This window comes from Asparagus officinalis, chromosome 2 (assembly GCF_001876935.1).
Source record: "Asparagus officinalis chromosome 2, Aspof.V1, whole genome shotgun sequence".
Taxonomy (NCBI): Eukaryota; Viridiplantae; Streptophyta; class Magnoliopsida; order Asparagales; family Asparagaceae; genus Asparagus; species Asparagus officinalis.
In genome coordinates this window covers 82915835-82940026 of record NC_033795.1, presented here as the reverse complement: position 1 = coordinate 82940026, position 24192 = coordinate 82915835, and the positions used below count along the sequence as shown (strand labels likewise).

General features: G+C 36.7%; 4 protein-coding genes and 1 long non-coding RNA gene across 14 annotated transcripts; 1 reads left to right on the top strand and 4 right to left on the bottom strand.

Annotated features, from left to right (window-relative positions):
• Positions 547-3620, bottom strand: LOC109831435. Its single transcript, XM_020398756.1, has 2 exons — positions 3236-3620; positions 547-560 (listed from the first exon to the last, which is right to left on the bottom strand). The coding sequence occupies exons 1-2, from the start codon at positions 3618-3620 to the stop codon at positions 547-549; spliced, it is 399 nt and encodes a 132-aa protein (XP_020254345.1).
• LOC109831889 lies at positions 1334-15087 on the bottom strand. Of its 10 annotated transcripts, none has more exons than XR_002244575.1 (10): positions 14999-15087; positions 12374-12697; positions 10579-11023; positions 10428-10433; positions 9919-10205; positions 9416-9758; positions 7969-8566; positions 3236-3716; positions 1931-2134; positions 1334-1702 (listed from the first exon to the last, which is right to left on the bottom strand). XR_002244575.1 is itself a non-coding variant. In XM_020399361.1 (7 exons), exons 2-6 carry the CDS (start codon positions 12680-12682, stop codon positions 9435-9437), a joined length of 1371 nt encoding a protein of 456 aa, XP_020254950.1. In that variant the 5' UTR covers positions 12683-12697; positions 14999-15087; the 3' UTR covers positions 7587-8566; positions 9416-9434. The 10 variants fall into 10 exon arrangements, 1 of the variants encoding a protein (XP_020254950.1); XR_002244581.1 differs by lacking the exon at positions 1931-2134 and having other exon boundaries at positions 7969-8216; positions 8518-8566; XR_002244576.1 differs by lacking the exon at positions 1931-2134 and adding an exon at positions 12963-13013 and having other exon boundaries at positions 14999-15073.
• Positions 4965-7276, top strand: LOC109831892. Its single transcript, XR_002244582.1, has 2 exons — positions 4965-5140; positions 6854-7276. It is a non-coding gene; the product is annotated as an uncharacterized LOC109831892 (long non-coding RNA).
• On the bottom strand, positions 16550-19603 carry LOC109831886 (protein FAR1-RELATED SEQUENCE 5-like). Its single transcript, XM_020399358.1, has 2 exons — positions 19482-19603; positions 16550-19020 (listed from the first exon to the last, which is right to left on the bottom strand). The coding sequence occupies exon 2, from the start codon at positions 18977-18979 to the stop codon at positions 16736-16738; it is 2244 nt and encodes a 747-aa protein (XP_020254947.1). The 5' UTR covers positions 18980-19020; positions 19482-19603; the 3' UTR covers positions 16550-16735.
• Positions 21068-24189, bottom strand: LOC109831433 (probable prefoldin subunit 3; the record flags this gene model as incomplete). The annotated part of the gene is made up of 6 exons (XM_020398755.1): positions 21068-21453; positions 21844-21945; positions 22060-22179; positions 22996-23067; positions 23797-23854; positions 24053-24189. Coding segments are annotated over 6 exons (561 nt in total), but the record flags the coding sequence as incomplete, so codon positions are not given.

Below are 24192 nucleotides of genomic sequence, written 5' to 3'. Positions count from 1 at the left end.
GGCGGCCGCTGTGCGGAGGCCACGTGGACGGATCAGGGCCGTCGATTTGAGCATTTTAGGGTTTGGGGAGTGAAGGGGGACATTTGGAGAAGATGAAGTTTCCATCTTTTGGATCTTTATTAAGTTCGTTACCCGTGGACCCGTTAACCATACATGGACCCGAACCCGACCCGTTAAATCTTTCATTTTATGAGATTTAGCTTCTCAAATAATTGGCGTTTGCTATTAGGGCCCTCAATTCATAAGCTATTTTGAAGTAGGCTCCTCAAATCATAGAAATTATTTTGAAGTCCCCCAGCTCTTAAGTTGTTTGCAATTAGCCCCTCAAACCAATAGTGGAATTAGCAATTAAAGTGATTAGTTTGAAACAACTTACAAGAACTAAGTAGCGAATAGAAAAGTCAATGATTTGAGGGACTAATTTCCCTGCAATTGCTACTTATGCTCTAGACTGGAGGGACTAATTTCAAAATACCTTAAGAGTTGAGTTGAGGTATGCAGTAGCGATTTAAATAATTTGAGCAACTAATTCGTGATATGTAAGATTTAAGGGCCTAAATCTGTCAAAAAGAGAATATTAGTATAAAAACCGAAATAAAAGTTAGAAATTTAGGCCTGATCGGGAGCCGTCGTGATTTCATTGCCCTAGAAGATTGAAGACCCGCTTATCGTCCTGGCGCAGTCGATCCTCTCTCCCCTAGCGGTAAAAAACCCCGGTTCAGCCGGCCTCCGTACTCGGGTGAGAGTAGCAGAGCTTCTGCTCAGACGAAGATGATTGCCCAAAAAGAAAAATAATAGTAGTCGAAATTTTTAAGAGAGAAATTGAGAAGAAGAGAGAAAGACTTCTTGTTGCTGTGTTTTTTTTCCCCGGGGAGAAGAACCATGTATATATAGGAGCCGGAGGCCAAAGAGTCGTTGCTCCAAATCCGCACACGTTGCACAGGATCCGAGTAACTCCCCGCGTCATCTCCGCATCCGTTATTTATGAACGAGTCAAAAAGAATTACAAAACGGTAAAATTAAAATTTTGAGATACAAAATTACGAACGAGTCAAAAGGTATAAATTTGCAAAACCCACAAAAACCAAAACACTATTCAAAGTCCAATAAGGGATGAACCAATATAAACCACTTGAACTTCATATCGTCTTCCAATGTGGGACTATTCACAAAGGCAAAATTGACTTTTCCACGAACAACGTTTCCAACACTAAAGAGAAGAACCTTTTATTTATTTCATTATTGTTCATAATCCGTTAAGACCACAGTAATCATTTAATTTCAACCGCAGGCTATAGAAAACGAGACGGAGCACATTTTTGTCTAGTCAAACTAAGCAAAGGAGAAAAGAACATGAAATTAGGAAAAGCACTGCTTAAACAAACTCAAACTATAAAGATTACAGGTCTTATTTGTAATCAAAACCAAACGTATTTTATCTGCCCTTTATGAGCTTAGTTACAAAAAATAGTAAATCCATCTTGAAGAAAGATTAATTATTGTTCTCTCTTGGTTTGTATTTTTAATTGAGATACCATATGTCCAGAACTCATCATTTTCTGCATTCTGTCGGCGGATAGAAAACCCCATATTCTGTGCGCGAAGACAATTAAGGAACAACAGAGAATTTGGATGAAGAGATCATCTTGATTCTTTGCTAGCTTCTCCTCCTCCATGGATCACGTATACCCGTTTCGCAACACTGTAAAAACATCATAATTGAAAAGTGACCGATATTAGAAAATTATAGATGTTACTTGTGTGTACATAACCCACAAAAATAGCAGATTGCGAAGCATCTCTGTATAGCAATTAATGTGATGTATAAAATGGGTGATGTTTTCACTAAAAATTTCGATTACGAACAAAGTAGAGTTTGTTATGGAGGAAGCAAAACTGCCTAAACTTTGCTATGAATTGTTAATTCAACCTCAAACCGCATGTTTTCCAAGGTTCACAGACATGTTTCATGATTTCGTGTATTTATGAATGGAAGAATTTTTTCTTGAGGAGATACAAGTCCAGAATGAAGAGGTCTGAGTTGAGAGGTTTCTGCGAAACTGAGCCAAGCTTCTAAGTGATGATTCAGGAGAACTGTGTAACGTCTCACTTGATCTACTCTTAGAAAATACTCCTGCAAAAATGACTCCGATTTCATCAGCAATTTTCTTATTTTAGTTTCCTTCTCTGGAACCCCCCCCCCCCCCCCCCCCCCAAAAAAAAAAAAAAAAAAAAATTGACTCCAATTTCATCAGCAATTTTGTTATCCTTTTCCTTCTCTGGAGAATATGATAGTTTTGAGCTCAAAGTCCCAACAACAAAAAAATGGAAGAAAGAAACAATTCAAAAGAGGTAATTTATTGCACAAACAAAAACTAGCTTGCAGCCCTAGTAAGGCTACAGTAACTAATTTTTGAAACTAGGGTTAGTTGTAGATAAGCCCTCGTGTAGTTCTATTGTTCCATAGAAACCCACTGAGGGGATCTTTTTTTTTTCCCGGTGACCCTTTTAGCATCAGGAGTAAGTCAAAAAACAATTTTCTACTTGTGGTTATTTATGAGAGTTCAGAATGAAGGAGAAACATCTGTATCTAATTATTATCTGGTACATAATTGTTTTGTTTTTCTAACATTTTCTGCATACTCTAGCATCCAAATCAAGGGGATTAGAGGGATGACCACCTAATATCCAAATTCTAAATCAAACTTCAGTTCGCAACAACCAGTAGAATGATATACCTAGAACTAAGGATGTAAAAGAGTTCAGATTATCCAAACAAATACATATCTTCTTGGATACAGATACGGGTATCGAAAGATGATACAGATACGGGTATCGAAAGGTCCTGTCTGCAAAAATTGTGATACATAAGATTCAGATATCTATATGCGTGCATCTCCGAAACCTGTTTGTCCTACTTAACTGTCATGCCTTTACTGCTACGCATATATTAGCATACCTGTTAGAATCTTGTCCCTTACCGATTATACCCAAATGAATTGGCCGTTTTATTCGCTTCGGTATTTGTCTATATCTCTAAGGTCAATGTCCATATCAACTTGTAGTGAATAGGGTCACTGTTCATAATCAATTTGTGTCTGTATTTGATTTTAGTGGATATCAAATGCTAGATTTCTCAGCAAATTATCTGTATCTAAGTGGTTTCGGATATGAATGTAAAGTAGATAAATAGAATACAACAAACTGGAACAAGCAAAACTTTAAAAATGCATACCTTGCCAAACTATGATGATGCAGAATAAAACAGTGATGACCAGAGCAAATAAGCATCCGTTAGAAGATGACTTCTTCCCATTTTTCTTCTTCCTGGATGCTTTCATCCTCGCAAATTTTGCCCTTTTCAACATAGCACGCTCCGATATTTCCTTAACCAATTTCTGATCGATAACAACTGGAAGTGTCGATTTAGGAGGCCGTGGTGGCTTTGAAGGCTTTCTTTGGCTTTTCTCCCTCGAACTCTCAACCCCGAGCTTCTTTATCAAACTTCTCTCGATAGAGCTCGATGAGTTGTCCAAGGAGTCCACAGCGTCGTCACTTTCACTTGCTCCGCTTTCGAGATCAACGAAATGATCTTGATCATTTGAACTCTTCGAATCCATAAGGGGTGTAGGTTCGACCTATAACATTCATATTTTCTTCTGAAAACGATATCGAAGGAGTCCCATCTCTTTTGCAAAACCATGAACAAGATGCACCTAGAATACATTAGAAGGCAAAATTCTCAAGAATCAAACTGAATTCTTAATTAAGATGCATCAAATTTGCAATTAAGAGATGCATATTTGGTAACTAGACTTCTTAATAAACTCATGCCAATTTTCACAATTATGAGATCCTCTGATGTTATAACAAAATTAAACTACCCAAAATACATCAATCTTTTGCACACAAACGCATTTTTTTTGGGATAAAATCGAACTCATTTTTCCTGCATTTTCCTGCATTTCGTACGAAAATGATCCATCAGCATACAGTAATTTACCAAGACTATTGTTCTTTGTTTAAATTATTTTACAGGAAAAATTTGTCTTTTTCGCCAAAATTTACAAAGAAATCGAAATTTGCATGAGAATAAAAAATGCCAGCTTCTATAACCTCTAAAGATCGCAACTTTTACCTTAAAATCGAAACCTTGAAACCCTAATCATCAGCTTCAATGGCCCCCTCTGGAGAAATGATTGAAATCGAGAAAGGGAAAGGGAGGAATTTATAAATAAATATTGGAGAGTTTGCAGCATTGCCCTCAGTTTTGTTTGAGGTGGTGTTTTAGGAGGGCACATAAATAAATAAATATATTACAAAAAGCCTCGTTTACAATTTGTAATTTACAATAGAAGTCCTCATTAGAAGTGTTAAGAAATTGTGCAGTCAAAACTATTCTTTTTATTTTAATAGGCTCAGAATTTTGCTCAAATCTGTTTATTTGATGTGTTTTTCTATAGTGCTTTCTACGAACCTTCAATATCATTTATTGATGTGTAAAATTTAATGGTTTTAAATTTTTCTATTGAAATTGGTAATATGGTCATTTACATGCCACAACTTAATATATTGTAGTAAAAATGAAAAATTATTAAATTTTTACATATTTTTCTATATAGTGGAAGTAGTTGATAATCATTTAATAATTCTTAACATGTACAACTATAGAAAAACCCAATTTATCCATAATCTAAAGCATAACAAGCAATTTCAAACATATTTTTGAGTTTTGAGAAGTTCTTATATTTTATCACTAATAAACCAAAGAAAACATTAAAATGATAAAAGATAAACAGAGCGCGCATGAGCTCTATAAATATTCTATTTTTTTCCATATCTGTTCACTTTATTTTGTTTTTTTCAAGAATAAATTGATTTGAAAGTAAATGTTTGATTATTAGTGGACTTATATGCATAAACGCCCAACTTCTCTCTCTCTCCTATTTATAATAATAAGCATCCATCAAGAGCCCAAAAAAAACGAAAATATTTGCGAAAAAATAGAAGAAAATTAAAGGGGAAAAGGACTAGAGGAGAGATGATCTACAGGAAGTGGTCGCTGTTCTCATCGACGATCGTGATCTGGGGCGGCGTCGGCACCGTTGCCCTAGCCCAATTCTTCCTCTTTGGCGGCAAGGTAAACCCTAGAAAGTTTCAACTGTTACTGTTTCAGTTTTTTTTTTTTTTTTTTTTTAAATCAACTGTTACTGTTTCAGTTTTTTTTTTTTTTTTTTGATAAATCTGTTTACATGTTATTTTTATTGAATTAAGAGTTGATTATCTCTTGCGATCGATTCACATAGGTTGCTAGCATCTGATGTAGGAAAGTAGAGATCTTTGGAGCTAAATCCCTAAACCTAGGGATTGATCTTAAATTGGCGAGCTTTTAGGGTTTGTTGAAGGGTTGCCAATATTAGGTTAGAAGATTTTGATTGAAAACCTGTTGCTGATCTTGGATCTGAATCTCAGTGAAGGAGCAATGGTTGTTATTTTTGATAGAAAATCTAGTATAAAAAAAATTTGGTACAATTCAAAATTGGTGATGGTGCAAGAAACTGCAAACTCAAAAAGTAAGAGTTTATCTCTGTATTTCTCCTTGGATAACTTCCTTTGATCTACAGTTACAAGACCTCTAGAACTTTGATAGTAGATAGTGATTCAAAAGAATGCACATATCACTGACGTAGAAATCGTTCCGCACAGATTTTTTTTTTGAGTGTGTTCTTTTAGATTGTTTGCGGTTTTTATCAGTAAGAAACTAGGGAATCATAAACACGGTCATGCTGACACAAACACCACATGGTTCGACACATAGAACCAATTCTAAGATTATTACAGAATACAATAGCACGATGAGAAGTTTCCTGTGATAGTTATGCGTGCTTCATGCTTAGAAGTCAAGGAAATACTTGTAATACACGGTTCGACACATAGAACCAATTCTAAGATTATTACAGAATACAATAGCACGACAAGAAGTTTCTTGTGATAGTTATGCATGCTTCATGCTTAGAAGTCAAGGAAATACTTGTAACACATTTTACAAACATTTTATTGGCTAACAGAAAAAGCACGCAATTGTGTCTTTTCCTTTTTCTTTTTGTAATAGTTATGTTTGTTAGTTGTTACAGCAAGGATGTAGCAAACTGATAGTAGGATAAACTGTAAATAATTCCCTCTAAATACTCGTGTTCTTGTTGGACAAGCAGTCTCTGGCTGTAGAGACGGATCAAGGTTGTTTCACCCCTTGCACTCTTTATCTATCTTATAGCAAAAATGAACTTTTGGGCTAGTGGCTTTCTTCATCATCAGTATCAATTGAGAAATTATTCTTCTACCCAACTTTACAGGACCTACAATTATGAGACAACTGAAGTGTTTCCTTCCATTAAGCTTTTTATTTCGGGTATAATTCCAAGGGAAAACATAGGGAAGGTTTCATGGTCTTTGGGTCCAAAAGTAATTGCCCATATCGGTTACTTTTCTATGATTTCTAGTATTCTACTAAATACCAATACTGATTATTGACCTATACCTAGCAAACCAAAAGCATGCTTTTGTACAAGGTTGCTTCAACTTCTGAATCAGAAGATCTGATCTTCAAACAAAAAGCAAAATTTTGATAGGAGCACAATTTTTTGCCCACTGTTTTTAAGGGAATTCAGCTCCCAATGACCTTTTGTAACCTATTTTCCTATCAAAATGCATTAATAATCAATTTATTCACTATATGTAGTAGAATTCAAACTCCATTTCTGGAGGGAGACTGTGCTTTTGTGAGATGACTTAGTTATATTCCTTGGGTGTAAATGAGGTGCATCTTGCATTGACATCTTCAATGTATGTGCAGGAGAAGTTTCAGGGATATTTGTGTCGTGAGGGGGAGAGGCTTCGCCAGCAGGATAGAGCTGTAATGGCTGCAGAAAACCGGGCAAAGGGGGTTTAACTTATGTCTGAACTTGAACTCTTGTTCGAAGTTTAATTCAATGGGATTTTCATTTTCTTCTTGGTCATTGGTGACGTAATAATCTCGTCGTAAAAATAATTACTGAATTGTTGGCTGCTCTTTGCTTGTTACAAGCACTCAGTCGTTGGGCATCAAAGGACCATGTTTGCAGCATGCACTGAAACTAATTCAGATCATGAATTTCTTGGGGTTGTATCCAAATTCTCTAAATCTTTATTGCAACTAGGAGGTCTCACTGGTTATATTGCAGTTTATTGTGTGTTTTTAAACATCCTTATTTCAATAATAATAAGGAGGATCTTTGAATTTCACCTAACTGCTTCATATGATGCCTTTGTGTGCAGTGTGCAATCGAGAACTTTGGCTGACGTATTCGAGTAATGTGAGATACGATATACGATGGCAAAAGAGATCACGACTAATTTACTGTATCCAATCGTCTCCAGCGATGCATTTGATGACTAGAGCATGCCCTTCAATTTAGAAAAAATAATTACACCTGCAGAGCAATCCTTATTCGGAAACATAGGGTAGAAAAATTTGTGGTAAATTGTGATGCAAATAATAAAACAATAAAACTACAAGTTGGATGATAGTACAAGGGGTCTATCCTCAATTAACCCAAATAAGAAAGTTGTTCCATTCAAATTAAAGAGTTCCAACATCAAGGACTACAGTTGCATTACATTTGATTTTGCAACAACTAGCATCGCGCTAGTTTGTGAAAAAGCTGTAGCATGCCCGCGTCAAAATCTAACCCCCATCGCCCTCTGCGAAACACTAGTCATAAACTTCATTCCTCATATAGTTCAACCCAGAATCTGGCAAGATCCAATAAACCCATCTTCCAATATGATCAACAACATGAGATTGCGGTAACAAGGATAACTAGAGCATGTATTATTACAAGACATACATATGAAAAGATTTCGAGTCAATATTGCACATGCAAATGCAAAATGCTGGAAGCGTTACGCTAATGAAGTTCGATTTCTTACCTGCAATGTAGAACAGCACGATAAAAAGGTCCATGTCCCATGTCCAGTTAGGCAATTGAACAAGATGACGACATTTAGTATAATTCAGCCATCAATGGTGCATCCTTGTAGACATCCAAATCCAAAGAGACATCAAATTGGAATCAGAGGAGCACATGATTCACACCCAAACAATACCTCCAGCAGTAGCTATTGACGTCGCAGAAGAAACCGAAAGAAATTGGGGAAATTAACAGTTTTCTCCAGTGCTGGCCAAAGCAGTTGACATATACTCTTAACTCAACAAAGCAAGAGGTAAGCAATGGCTAGCTACTCGGAATAGTCATCCAAATTGGCAAAAAGAAGAAAGAAATCGTGTAGTTTAACCATTTTGGATTTGTCACGTTACACATTACAAGGAAACTACACTGCAAACAACTCGAAAGAGTAATGCTGAGTCCAAAATACCGCCTCCATATGCAAAATTCTCAGAAATGCACAAAAATTTCATTTCTCAACCACCATCATCACGCACAATCTAATTGTCTTTAGATAGGTTTGATTACTTACCAGGCAATCAGAGCTCTGAAGAGTTATCAGGGACCATGAAATTTGCACCCTGAAAATTCGGACAACCATATTTAAGTACAGGAAGATGAAAATGCAACTCATGAATCGCATTCTAAGAAAGTTTGCCAGCATAAGCTGGCAACATTGCACTCTATTTTGTCGTAGAATATGAGTTCCCAAACAATTAAGATGAGTTCCATTGCTGTGATATATACATGGAACCCAGAACGTTTCCTCTGTGACGGAGACTTTCTTGTCATTATCTGGGGTTGACAAATCAAACAAGGGAATGTACTTTTACCAAACAAAATCTAAAATTCTCGTAGCTTTGGGGGAGAAAATGAAAAATTAACTTCTCAGCGCATTTGTGGACATTGTGCCCTTACCGTAATACTTAATTTTTAACTACATGATCAAGAAGATACAGATTTCTCTACAGAAGAACTGATGTCAAGTCCCTTAATTAGAAATATGTCCTGGTATTAGAAGACAACAGAAGAGATTATTAAAAATGACAAAAAAGAAAAAAAAATCCTAAAAGTTCAGAAGGTCTTAAGAGTTCGTCAGTCATATCCCTTCGTCAGTCATATCCCATGACTTCAAGCCAATTAATAATAATATCTAATATTCAATTTCATATTCACTGTCAATATATTATGTTAGTTGCCCCTGCTCTTTTTACTCTTTATCTTTTGCCAGGTACCTTGCTCATTTTCCAGCTGTTCATCACAAATTCCAGGGCGCTAGGTATATTTCTACCAGGTCCATTTGCACACGATGACACAAAGTTCTCTCTTTACCAACAAAAACAGACCCCCATACTTATAATGCCAGAAAAGAATGTCTGGAAATTTGAGATTCCTACTTGGATAACTAAATGGAACTGGTCGAAACTCACCTCTAAATTCACCCTAAGGTCAATATCGGCCATAGGCCCTCCCAAAATCATCATGTCGTTGATGCTGAAGATCACCAAGTAAATCATGGGGCCTTGAGGCTGGATAGTCCTCACTTGGAAATAGGTTCCTGTTTCTTGAATCCACAGGTAAATTAGGTCCACCATATTGAGCATCCCTAGACAACTGGTTATATTCTGTGCAAGCGAGTTGATTGTATGAATGGTAGCGAGCTTGCTTCTGCCTTTGGGTATCAAGCTGAAGAAATTCCTCCCACTGTTTCATGTGCTTGCCTCTAATAACAGCAAGCTTCTTCATGTGATTCTCTCTCAGCTCTCGAACACGCTGCAAGTAAAAGAATTACAAGTGCGTAAAATAAATATCAATCACAAGATGATAGTCTCTGGCATTAGATATATCTACTCATATGATGCTATTTATATTTTCCATTAGATACACTTAAAATAAGTCAAACTCATTATGAGATTGAGGAACAAAGTCATACCTCACGATGCTTGTAGTTTTCTTCATCTTCTTCTAGGTCCCGCATACTTCCAACTTCCATCACTTCCCTCTTAAACGCCATTTCTAGTTCTTCTAAAGTTTGTGGAAAGTCGAACCTTTTATCATAATGAAAATCTGTTCCACGCCTTTCTACACTAAGGCCAGTTTTGAGCAGCCCATTGTTATGATTTTGACCATCAAATGAACTAAAAGAATCATGTTGATAAGTAGAGCGTGGAGGTGATCTGGAATGGGCTGATTGGCCTCTGCATCGTTCACTAGCATAAGCTTCGCCAATGAAGAAATATGAACAAAAGCTCAGATTTTCTGACCTCTGAAAGCTTTAAATAGTCTATACTACGGAGGAAGATGACAGATAATATATAAAATACCAAACCCATATGTTCCGTATAAGCCCAAAACATACTCTTAATAACAAACTTTTGATCTGTCTGACCAGAATCACAAGGAGAATTACTTCAAATTTGGATACAAAAAGCTTGCACTTACCTATTCCTGCAAAAAAAACCAGGTAAAATGAAATTAAACAAATAAAGGAGTTGTTATTCGAATTCTTCAATTTATCAAAAGGAAATAACAAGTATTTCAAATTAGAAATGTTCTGCATGGTTTTTATAAGTAAACATGATCAGGTCGCTACCTCTTGGAGAATCCCTTGAAAACTTTTTCAGGTCCTCATGTACCCCATCGTCAACAACCCTTTCCTGATCAAATGCCCTGCCTTGGAGGTGTGAAGTATTTCTGGGACTAGGGTTTGACCTTTGATATTCAGACTGTCTATAACGAGAATCTGCAGGACTTCTAACAGGAGATTTGGATCTCAAACTATGAGAGCTTGTAGAACTTTTATCCTTATCATCCTGGATAAGCTTGTGCACAGCATCTACACCTTTAGACAAAATAAGCCTATCTTTTCCACTCACAAACAGAAACTTCTCGTCCAATTTGATTTTGCAACCAATGTCCTTCTCGATCTGGCTGATCACTTTCTCAGAGAAAATGGCTCTCACATTCTTATCTCTTGCAGGTACTCTCTGGAAAACATCTGCAGTTTTGCGGTTTGCTCCAAGAGTAGATGGACAACCCTGCAACCAAATGACACATATACAGTTTAAAATGCATAATTATATCCACGAGGCCTGTTAAACCCACAGTATTAACCATGGTTACCCAATATTCTATACATATCACTGAGTCAGTAAATTGTGACTGAAAATCTACATAGCCTACTTGCTCAAAACTATGTGATTTTTCTTTCAAGTTTTTTGTATAAAAATCTAGAGTTGCCATTAGCCCCTATTTCCAAACTTTGGTGCATGCACAATGCCAGAACTTCAAAGAAATATATCTAAGCTTATCTCAAGTAATATTAACATGTTCCGTCTCCCAGATCTCGAGTAATATTAACATGTCCCCTCTTCCATTAAACAATAAGCTAAATTTCCACAAGGTTTTTCTGTATTTAACTATGTTACTATGATTCAGGACATTTCAACTTCAAAACCCCTCCGACTTGTCTTAACAATGCCACAACTTCAAAGAAATATATCTGAGTTTATCTCAAGTAATATTAAAATGTCCCCTCATCCATTAAACAATGAGCTAAATTTCTGACAATGTTATTTGTATTTAACTATAATTCAGCACATTTCAACTTCAAATCCCCTTCGACTTGTCTTACAATGGCTATGAGCACTATTTGACCTAGGTCCTCAATTATTCATCTACTGCCTTGTAACCTTGTCCAACCAAATCTAATAAAGATGCTCAGATCCAAAATTATAATCATATGGAACAGCTTTGTCCTTTCCTTCCCCCAAAATCATTGGCGCTTGATTGACTTCTGCCAACCTGAGCAAAACCACCAGTCTCAGTATACTTTCAAGTAACCTGAATCACTCAACTGCAGGTGGGATATTGTTTCCTACCAAAATATATTTTTCTCAAATAGCTTAAATCCGAAAAACGTTCTACATCTTTAGCTTTAGTTCCGAAAAACATTCTACATCTTTAGCATTAGCATAGAAAATGACTCAACAAATACAAATATACTACTTCCAAAGGTATACTACGTCCTTCAAATACAATTGGACTAGAAGATAATTTGACTACTGTGTATGCAAAACAAGCAATTAGAAAATATGACCCCAAACCTGTTGACTACTGAAAAGAGGCCTAATAGCTTGAAGTCAGTATTTATGAAAAATATGAAATATAGATTGTAACAGTAGCAACTATTGTACAACTTACAAGCTATGCAGAACATTCGATGCTGAAATGCAATACTGTTATAGGTGTCAGCATCCAAACAACATCAAAAGAAATGATTGGTCCTAGACTCCTATAAGATGATATAGGAAAAGAGTAGCAGGCAACTAAACACATGGTAAACATTCTGATACTGATGAAAACTATCTCTTGAAAGATCACAATACCTGGGTAAAATGACCAGATTCTCCACATATTTTGCAGATCATTTCTTCCTCTTTCTTCTTCTTCCAATTCCGTTCCATTGCCTTTGCTTTAGCCTCCCACGCTTTGGCCTCTCTGCTAGTAAAATCAGTTGGAACAGCATTAAGATCAAGACGCTCCTCGTCATCAGCAGAATGATCATCATGGGGCCTTTTGTTTGGCGTGTTTACTGATATGCTGTTGCCAGTTGGTCTAAGTGGACCAGTATATTCCTTCCCATACACTTCATTGAAAAGCTCATCATCAATTTCAGGGCTTGGTTGCCTTGCCATCCAACTAGCTCAAGCCTGCATCAGTCCAAATAAGGACCGTATTAATCATAAATGGACATGAACCTAAAAGAGATACCTGTGCAGTAAATATTGAAACCTAAACAGAAGTGCTTGAGAAACGGACGAAGTTAACAAGTACAAAAAAATATGCTATAGAAAATAATTATATGAAGTATATAACTTATATCACGGGGGCAAACAAGTCTGAAAGTAGTAAGAGAGGACCATTTATCCTTTTTCCCCACACTAAACATTTCAAGCACAGTAGATTAGAACTAACAAAACCGCCAAATTGTTTGCACCATTGTACAGATGCCTCTACGTCCTTCAACTGCATTCAAGTAACAAGGAGGTTCTATTAACACATAGAGACACCAAAAACATCCTCTTCTAAACTAATGAAAATTCTTTGGCAACCAATATAAGAAATGAGAAATAAAAAAGAGGTCAACAGATGCATATAACACATTATCACAGATACCTCAGCTTTCCACTTTGCTACCTATAATAACTACTAAACCAGAGTTGAGTTTCCATAGAAATATAAGAATTATTAATCTAAGCACGCAAAACCTTCCATCTTATACCTAATATATCTAATAACTATCTTGACCGTAGTTTACGAGTGTCGGTTATAACTAGAACTAGCAAACCCCTTTATCATGATGGATGAAAGCCACTGAGTTCTATTTCCAACTTATTTACGAGTATCATATAAATAATGAGGTACAAGCGTGCAGCTCTGGCTAGTGGCTACCGTATAAAATGCATCAACTTCAGGACATCAAATACAAGTAACAGAACCGTTTAATCAAGAAAACTACAAATCAAAGAGTAACGAATGGAAACTCATTTAAACAGAAATCTTTTTGTTGCTTATAGAAACATCCATTTTGCTTTTGAGAGAACACGTACACAGTTCAAGAAACTTCATTTAGACACACGGACACACTGAAACCTTTCTCTTCTAAACGTTTACCCTTTATTTAACCATCAAAGTTGAGCAGATAGCTATATTCATGGGTCATGATCTTTACCTGTAAACTCAGGCCTTATAACTACAAAGATGTGAAATGGAGAGATTCGGTATCTATGACATTATATGTATCTTTTGACCTCTTTGTTTAATGGCCATTTTTCTTGGATGGGTTGTCAATGAGTTTCCATTCGTTTAGAAGAGAGAGGTTTCAGTGTGTCCGTGTGTGTCTAAATGAAGTTTCTTGAACCGTGTACATGTTCTCTCAAAAGAAAAATGGATGTTTCTATAAGCAACAAAAATATTTCTGTCTAAATGAGTTTCCATTCGTTACTCTTTGCTTTGTAGTTTTCTTGATTAAACGGTTCTGTTACTTGTATTTGTCATTGTATTTGATGTCCTGAACTTGATGCATTTTATACAGTAGCCACTAGTCAGGGCTGCACGTTTGTACCTCATTATTTATATGATACTCGTAAATAAGTTGGAAATAGGACTCAGTGGCTTTCATCCATCATGATAAAGCGGTTTGCTAGTTCTAGTTATAACCGACACTCGTAAACTACGGTCAAGATAGTTATTAGATATATTAGGTATAATATGGAAGGTTTTGCATGGTTAGATTAATAATTCTTATATTTCTATGGAAACTCAACTCCGGTTCAGTAGTTATTATAGGTAGCAAAGTGGAAAGCTGGGGTATCTGTGATAATGTGTTATATGCATCTGTTGACCTCTTTTTTATTTCTCATTTCTTATATTGGTTGCCAAAGAATTTTCATTAGTTTAGAAGAGGATGTTTTTGGTGTCTCTATGTGTTAATAGAACCTCCTTGTTACTTGAATGCAGGTGAAGGACGTAGAGGCATCTGTACATTGGTGCAAACAATTTGGCGGTTTTGTTAGTTCTAATCTACTGTGCTTGAAATGTTTAGTGTGGGGAAAAAAGGATAACTGATCCTCTCTTGCTACTTTCAGACTTGTTTGCCCCCGTGATATAAGTTATGTACTCATATAATTATTTTCTTAACTTCGTCCGTTTCTCAAGCACTTCTGTTTAGGTTTCAATATTTACTGCACAAGTATCTCTTTTAGGATCATGACTCATGAAAACAGCTATCTGCTGCTCAACTTTGATGGATGAAATAAACTAAAAGCCACTAAACTCCAGCATTAGGCTTTTCTCCTCAATGCAACAGCAATATTTTTCCAATATTGAGAGGGAAAAAAAAAGCGAAGGGATCACGAATTAAGCAAAACGAGACTAAAATACTAAAAATTCCTGAAGAAATCATAAGGATGACGAGATGAAAGCAGAAAACTTGGGGAACAGAGATTCACCTTCGCGGAGTTTGAACGGGGATTTATTAGGGTTTACGCTCTACCTCGTTTTGGAAAAACTGAAGCGTTTCGGGGCTCGTGATGGGCCACGTGAGGTGCGCGTGATGAGAGCTGCGGATCTCTGGAGGGGTGGGGTAGATATGCGTCACGTGGGTTGCACGTGACGGGAGGTCGGGGTCTTAGCGCGAGACTAGTCACGTGAGGTGCACGTGATGGGAGGTCGGGATCTTAGCTCAGTAGGTAATTTTTTTTAAGAGAAAAATCTGACAGATTGCCACATAAAAAAAAGAACCTTCATAAAGACAGATGGCCGCATAATACTAGTACTCCAGGGCACACGATGCGTGTGTAACAAAAAAATGTGAGGGCATTTCAGAATGATTTTTAAGAGAGTGAGAGCATTTGTGTTGATTCAAGTGTTCGGCATTTTAGTTACATTTTGCAGGTGTGAATGTATTTACTTTTGATTTTTTGAAATGTGATGGTATTTTTGATATTTCTAAAAAAGTTGACACACAAACCAAAAAGGCTGCTTTTCTTAAATATGTACAGTATAGACATTAGATATGTTTTATGAAAAATTCTTCAATGACCCAAAATATGGGACTAACAGGGGGGACAGGTGAGGTGTCCCCCTCCTATTGCATAATAAGCTGACCATCATTAATGATATACTACCAGTAGGAGTGCTAAACCGTATCCGTATACGGTTAGGATACGAATATGGTTACTCAAATATATAACCGATAGGATATGGTTACGGATATGGTTTTGTAGTGAAATATCTGTATCTGGAATATCCGAATACATATTAGTCATACTCTTACGATAGTTTCGATTCTTAGATTATGGATTTGTGGTTACTTTTGATGATCAATATGTCTAATCTTAACTTTTTAATTATAATGGACATATTAACAAACTCTTTTGTATCACATGAACTATGTTTTTCTCAATACTATCTAGTTTTCTCATATCTGTTTTGTATCTGCATGCATATCCACTTATATATCCGCATGTATATCCGTAACCGTATCCGATTTTAGCAGATATGGTTATAAATTTTTCTTACCGAGGTATATCCGTATCTGTATTCGTATCCGAGATGGGTAAACGGATATGGATATGATAAGCATCATATCCGAGCCGTATCCGGACCGAATGCACCCCTAACTACCAGATATAAATAAAACATCAATAAGGAATAATAGCAATGAACGGGCAAATTAGCAACGCTTAAATTTCAATTTTGTTGCATCTCAAAAGTCAATCATTTGGTGTAATCTGTACAAACAGCAAATCATGTTAACATGCAGAGAGCCCCATTGAACACTCTCACAAGACATCCACATATTCATAAAAGCATCAATAAACAATGAGCACAAGAAACAACAATTTATTATCCTTCATCAGTGCTGGAATTCTCAGTCATTTACATCCCAGAACAAACCGTTTTGTGCAATTTTTTTACGCAAACAGCAAATCAGTTTGTTTACATTCCAGAGAGATTTCTTCAACAGTCACAAAATATCTCAGCTCTCATGCTAACAGTTAAAAGAATGGCCATAAATGACCAAGGGAAGAGTGACACAATATGTAGCCAACAAAAGATTTATGTACAAAATTATGAAAATGTTTGGTTAATATTACAAATGATGCAGACTGTTGAGAAAAGTAGCCATAAACACAGATACAACTATGACTCGAGCAGAGCAAAAGCCAGAGCTCCAAAGATAACTAAAAGCCATCGAAGCACATATTAGCTGTTTCTACAGTGTTCTGCTGCATGCCATGAACAAGATTCATGTCGCTTGCTTGCTTATTTGAAGGGTCGTTATGTAACTCGTATACCATTTGATCCATAAATCTATCAAGCCCCTTCTCGAAAACTTCCATGGCATCTTTCGAAAATGCACTTTTAACCGCAATAGTAAGGGCTTTATGACAAACCTGAGTGTATCGCAACGCCAAAAGTTTTTGATCGTGAAGGTCATCAGGTCGCTGAGGTCTGTTACTCTCTACCCCATCTTTCGCATATTTCGTCCATCTTTTTAGAATGTAACATGATGGGAGGTGAAGAATGTTATTGTAGTTGAGAACTTTTAGAGCATGCATGCAAAGGATGCCCATCATCTCAAACTTTTTACAACTGCAGGTGACAGAAATATTAGATGGATCATACTCAACAAGCCCGTAACTGCGCTTTTGAGGAGAAGAAACTTTAAAAGTGCAAACTGTTCCGCTCATTGAAACAGGTTCACAGATACAAGCGAGTTGGTTCCTGTATTCATCTTCGAATTCCTTGTACATTATCCTGGTGTATGATTCTGAAGCTCCCGTTAACATAGGCACGCCAGCCAATAGAGTCGGTTTACACAGCCTAGATTTGCGATCTTCAGAGAGTTCTTTTTCGCGAATTTGAAGGAGGGCCTGGTGATATTGCACCATGAATTTCGAAGGAGGCAATTTTCTGTAGAATAACATCTTGAACTGGCTTCCCATACTCTCACACCATTGCCTTGTAGTCATTGTAGCACAAAATGAGCTTTTACGATGAACAGAAGACCATTTCTCTCTAGTCGAATACAAGTCTTCGAACCACGAGTTACCTCGAAGATTATATTTAGTTAATAAAGTTTCCCATCCCTTCTGCAAATCCTCTTCAGAGCGACTTTCATGTATCCAGTTCTCGAACTCCTTTTGAAAAGAGGACTCGTGACCATATACATGAGGGATTATTTTGGGTGCATTTTGAATTATATGCCAAAGGCAAAGTTGATGATTTGTCTCTGGTAATGCCAAACTGATTGCTTTCGATAGTGAATCACAATTATCTGTGAAGAATGTTCTCGGTTGCTTTCCAGACATAGCAGTCATAAGAGTTTTAAACAACCAAACAAAGGATTCCGTCGATTCATCTAATAGTAAAGCAGCACCAAACACGACAATTTGCCTATGATGGTTTACTCCAATGAGAGGTGCAAACGGTATATCATACCTACTTGCTCGATAGGTTGTATCAAATAAAACGGCATCGCCAAAACATGAGTACTCAAATATCGACCTTGCATCAGTCCAGAAGAAATTCGTCAGCCTATCCTTCTCATCGACTTGCACTGCATAAAAGAAGGATGGATCCTCCACCTGCTTATCTTTCAGAAAGTCCAAAAGGAACTGTGCATCTCCCTTCTCAAGATCCCTAGTCCTATTAGAGTGCAGCAAATAGTAACTTTGGTTTTTCAAAAGAAACCCAGAATTTTCTATGACTTTAGCAGCCTCTTCCGGAGAATCATGCACTTGTGCCGGTTTCACCCCGATATAATCCATCTCGGTAATGAATGGTCGTTGCATAGGCATTTTATTTCTGTGAGACCTTAACATGTGTATCTTATTCGGGCAAGCCAGAGGATGATTATGATCATCCATGAACTTGTTGACGATCCATGTATTATCTCGATCCACTTTAAACTCAATACGAGCCATACAGTTAGTTCTCTCAAGTGGCCGGGGTTTCTTAGTTATATGAGTGCGATGCTCTCTACGATAACCCTCATTGCTGCATAGAAAATGTCTATCCCTAACACTCCCATCCTTTCTTCGAGAAAGATGACCCTTTCGAACACTAAAGCCCTTTCTCTTAGCGTAAGAGTTGTAAAACTTGAACGCCTGCTCTTGCGAATGGAACTTCATGCCAATTTGTGGGTCCACATGCGAACCATCAGCCGATTCCGAGGTATCTAGCTCATTGGTCGCATCATTATTCTTTTCAACTTCCTCCGAAGCTTGGTTTGCTCTAGGGGAAGTGTTTGCTTCACTATCCTTCGAAGTATGAGATACATTTGACTCAACATTGGCATCATGTTCCTTTGAGTTTCGGGATGACTCTAGCGTTGGATTTGCATCACTTTCCTTCGGAGAATGGCTTACATTCGCCGTAGTATCCTCCTCGGGAGCACGATCATTAGAAGTAGAAGCCGACATTTTCACATCAACACAGAAATTCTCTCTCAAATACGGTATATCTAAAGGGAAAAAAAAATAGTAAATATGGCAATTAGAAAAATAAAGATAAGCTCAAATATTTTCCTTACAGATATGATCACAATAATATAAACAAAGGTAGGTATTTAATTATTAGTTCCATAGAGAAATTTAAATTCCCGTTATTGTCTCAAAAATTTTACTGCAGGGAAACTGGAATGCATTATTTTCATAAAAAAAAACCTTGTTATTTGCAAGACTACATAATATTCCACAATGTCGACAAGATTAAGAAAACTAACATGGAAAGTTAAAAATCCCTTACAAAAAAAATCTAGTTATTTGCAAGGTAAACTCCCAAGTTTCATCAGCTGATTAAAGGAGATTTAATAAATTTGTGGGTTTCTTCAATTTGAGTGAAAAAAGAGCAAACTTTGGTTGGGGATCGACAAAATCGATAAAAGTTCAGATGAAAAAGATGATTGAAGTGAATTGAACTGACCTTGACTCGCTAGAATTCGGATTTTAAGAACGGGAGAAGCTCAAAGATCCGAGCTTTGTTCAAGTGCCTGTCCCCAAAAATTTCCCCTTTTACTTTCTTGTTTCGCGCTTTCTCAGTGCTGTTCGAGACCTAAACTTGTGATTGGTATTGGGTCGGGTTTAGATCCTAATCGGGGCCCGTTAAGCTAAACGGGCGTAAATGTGCATTGGGTCCCATTTGGGTTCAGTCCTCAGATCCGTTATCCTTTGTTTTTTTTTTATAAAAACTTAAAATAAAGAGATAGATAAATCGATAAACTATTACATGATGACAAGCGGGCAATAAGCTGCGTCGCCAATCCTTTCTGAATTGCAAAATCCAACCTACGAAACACATACTCAGCGGAATTTGTTGTCGCCACATTCTTATTTTATGAATTTTTGTACCCTCCTGAGGAACTCCACCGCATCAGCCGCAAGGAAACCAAACGTATCGAAAGCGAACGGAATGAAGCTGTGGTGGTTGTCCTTGCAAGCTTGATCATGTTTGCCCACCTTTGTCTCTGTTGCTCTATCCACTGCATGCCCAACCTTAAACTCTTCATTATCAAACCCCACCAACGGAGACACCACTGTGAGATCAACACAAGAGTGCTTCCCCCCACTCCAATTGTAGACAATAACGTCTGCCGGCCTAAGAGTAGATCTAGCCTCTCCAGAAGGAGTGAAGAAGTTGACTGGTGTTTTTTGTTTTGTTTTGTTTTTTTCCGCTCCTAAGGAATGTAGAAACAATTATATTGAATTGTTTTAATAGATAAGTTGATTAGGTATATATTTGAACCTTCTTGAAAATTGGTCAATCTTCAGATATGGAGGATAGAGGAGATACTGAAATCTTTGAATAATGATCAGCAGTCTCCCATAATGTCACGTTATCCTTAAATTTTAACGTTTCGTTTTCCCCCTGTTGCTAGAATTTTCACATCTTTTGTTCTATTCTACATTGAAAACCTCTCAAAGTTAATATCTTTGTTAAATTTCATATAAAGAACTTTTTATCATTGGTGAGAACTTATTTCAAGAAGTATTGGCATGCATAAACTCTTTAATTTCATTGAAATCAAGCATGACAAAACAGGACAAATTTTTAAAACCGACCCCTTTAGGTTTTTAATTGCAAAAAACGACCGGTTTTAAAAATATTTATAAAAACCGACCTGTTTTCAGCCAGGGGCAGAAAACAGGTCGGTTTTTTTAATTTTTTTTGGGAAACTTCACGGGAGTTAAACTCCCGTGAAGTTTTTCTCATAACAAAACTTCACGGGAGTTGAACTCCCGTGAAGATTAGGAAAAAAAATTTCAAAAACCAACCCAGTTTCAACCAACTGGGTCAGTTTTTTATAAATAAGATTGAAATGGGTCGTTTTTTGCAATTAAAAACCCAAAAAGATCAGTTTTGAAAATTTGTCCTAACAAAACATCAAAATTATTGGAACCGAAAAAATCACTCCAAAATGTTTAGACATCAAGATGTTCATATCACAGTAGAGAACATATAACCCACAAATCAAATAAATACATATACAAATACAATGAGGAAACCTCTACTTGGCAGAAAGGATGGCAAATATTGCATGTCACGCTAAAAAAAAATAGGAAACATCAAATAAATATTCCGACGAAAAAGCACAGAGAAATTCTCGGAGAACAGAGCAAAATGTTACATCTCAATCTCACATCGGAGAAAACATCAACCATCCCCTGAAACTATACCATAAAGGCTCTAGTAAAGGAAACATATCGACAACGCGTAAACACATCAAATTCTGCAAGCTTTAAGATTTTACACTGAAACAATAAGCGGAAGAGGCACCACGAAGCGAACAATCAACTAAACAGCTCCAATGAGGAGGAACAGAATATCAGGTTTCTTTAGCGGGTTGCCTGCTTCTTCGCTGATGAACATCCCAGTTGTATACCCGAGCAATTGTGACCTGCACAATAGAAATAACAGAAGCCAAGCTAAGAACATCTAGATACCAACTTCTTTTTCTTCTTTGGCGAGGGGAGAAGGTGGATTACAGCATCTTCTTGAATATTAAGTTCCTCATATGTAGCCGACCCCGTGAAGAACTTAAATAATAGTTTAACTTAATAAAATTATCGTGATTCATGAAGCCGATCCCAAAAATCTAATATTTTGAATTTCTGCTGTCTTTTCTATGGAGGTAAGCATACTGTAAACCTAGGTTTGACTCCAGAACATGGATTTTAAGCTCTACAATATCTGATCATGAGAATATCTTCAACCAAGAAAACAGTTCTCTAAGTTCTTTTTTTTTTTGGCCAATCAAAAGAAAATGAAATTGGACAGGTGAATATACCTGAGTTATTGTCACTTGGTCCCTTAGAAATTGGAGATCAGCGACAAGGACTTCTAAACTGGCTTTAGCATTTTCCAGGTTCTTTTTAAGAAGGGCTTCTGCCTGCATGAATCGATGAAAAAAATACTGGTAATGCTATTTCTCTATGTGAGAAGACTATAAATGCAAATATGTCAACTTGATCAAAGGTATGAGATCATTAAAAGTTAAACCCACTTCTTCAAGGGAATACTCTAGCATGACATTTGCTCCCAACCAAAGACACACGGAATCTGTGTCCTCTATTCGAGTTCGTGAGTAGATTCCTTCAGAAACTTCAAAATCAGTAATCAGAGCCTGCATGAAAAAGTAAAGGAGATGGCAATTTGAGAACATAGAGCTACAGTGCAAATACTTCTTACCAAGTAGTAGCGCTTAAAAAAACAGGCTGTACAACAAGAATGCAGTTCCCTATAACGAATAGAATTCAAGACAATAAATTATTATAAAAAACCCATAACTTCATATTGTAGACTACAGCTTTCTAGAATCACAAGGATTCAAGTTTCTTTAGAAAAATCTGAAATGTCAAAGACTGAAAATTGAATAGGCCTGATAATGTGGATTCCAAATGGGCATCAGCGTGTACATAAATATAGTCAAAAGAAAATTGAAATAAAAATGCTGCTGGTTAGTGTCTCCTGAGAAGAGTAAATAACTTACTTAGTATAAACTAATGCACAGCATATTGAATCACTTGGAGAAGAAATCACAGAGAAATGTTAAGTCCAAAAAAACTGTGTAACTATATAGATGGGCTGGAAAAGTTTGAATACATCACCTGAACATGGAGTATGTTGCAGAAGTTAAACCAATTGAAACTGGAAACGAATGCTTCTTAAAATTTACCCCATCAACTCCCAATCAAGGTATACATGCAAATTTTGGATGAAAGGAACTACTACCAAAAATGTAGCCTGACATTACTTGAGTTTAAGCTTTTGAATGGTAAAAACCAATGTACCAAACTTTTTCAAACTAGTGAAGAACTTATAAACTTAATTGCTGATTTATCCGCACCACGGTAGTGTAATAAAGTGCGAGTTTTTTGTGATTTATTGTTTCACCTCACAATTCAAATGAAACAGAAATGGTAAGCAATCAAAGGCTAACCTCACCAGTACCCTTCTTGGCTTGTAGTGTGGCAACAATATCTAAACACTTCTCAATGTCTGGTATCTTCGCCTGCAGCATAGGAATATGAAGTACTTCAACTACAAATAAACTTTACCCAACAGACTAAAAATATCCCAATTGAGAATTTTTGGGTTTTTATCATATTAGACCCTAAATTCTATCATAGTTTTAAATTACACCTCCTAATCTTTATTTTTTATAATTTACCCCCATGATCCATTAAGTTTTCTTGAGGATTTGCATCCTCTCCAATGCCAAAAAATGCATTGGAGAGACCACTACAATATCATAATCATTGATTTGTTTAGTGGGTGGTTGTCATTCATTCCATATCTAACGCTTACCATACCCCCAATGAATTGCACTATTTTCCTCATTTAGGCTCAAAGGAAAATCACAAATACCCACTAAACAAACCAATGGTTGTGATAATGCATAGTGCAAGTCATGGGGTATGGTGAGTGATAGATATGAAATAAATCACAACCACCAACTAAACAAATCAACGGAGAGGATCCGAATCCGTTTCTTTAATGACAACAACATAATTATACATTATTCTCCCAAAAAATAAAAGAAAAAAGAACACAACATATTTGTACTTTACACCTGAAAATCCATTAAGTTGTCTTAACAAATATGAAGATTTGGAGGCCTAATATACAGATAGGATTTATTTATTTATCAAAGTCTACTACGAGAAAAGCCCTTCTACATTTTTAAGAAGACAAACAATCAACATAGTAATAAATGAAGCGAAAAAAAAAAAAGCAGAACCTGAAGATCTCTTTGCTGAGCGAGGAGCTTCATTTCTACGATCTTGTACTGTTGAAGCCTGCATCGAACGAATTAAAATGTTTTCTCACTGGTAATTTTATATCATAAACTCAGCTCTCTGCAACTAACAGAGATCCAACACGAGACAAACAATCACGACGAGTTGAGTGATGATAGATCTCGAATCCAGTAAAAGAACTGAGCTTTGATCGTCTAAGAACTCGAAAAATCGAATAATAAGTGAAAAAGGAGCGACCTTTCTTGAAGAAAAGCTAGGGTTTGGTTGACATCGAGGCCCAACTGGGAGAGATAGGTCTGAACGTCCTCGACGAAAGAAGCCCCAGGGATTCCCCTTCTCTCTGATGGCAACGAGGAGGATGAGGAAGATGATGACGA

Bases quoted from the DNA above. Each gene is read 5' to 3' on its own strand.
- LOC109831435 (XM_020398756.1), bottom strand. From the start codon at position 3,620: ATGGATTCGAAGAGTTCAAATGATCAAGATCATTTCGTTGATCTCGAA.
- LOC109831889 (XM_020399361.1), bottom strand. From the start codon at position 12,682: ATGGCAAGGCAACCAAGCCCTGAAATTGATGATGAGCTTTTCAATGAA. The intron at 11,024-12,373 runs GTATTGTGATCT...ATTTGGTTGCAG, and splicing joins AATCTGGTCATTTTACCCAG to GGTTGTCCATCTACTCTTGG. The intron at 9,759-9,918 runs GTATGACTTTGT...TTTTACTTGCAG, and splicing joins AAAACTACAAGCATCGTGAG to CGTGTTCGAGAGCTGAGAGA.
- LOC109831886 (XM_020399358.1), bottom strand. From the start codon at position 18,979: ATGTCGGCTTCTACTTCTAATGATCGTGCTCCCGAGGAGGATACTACG.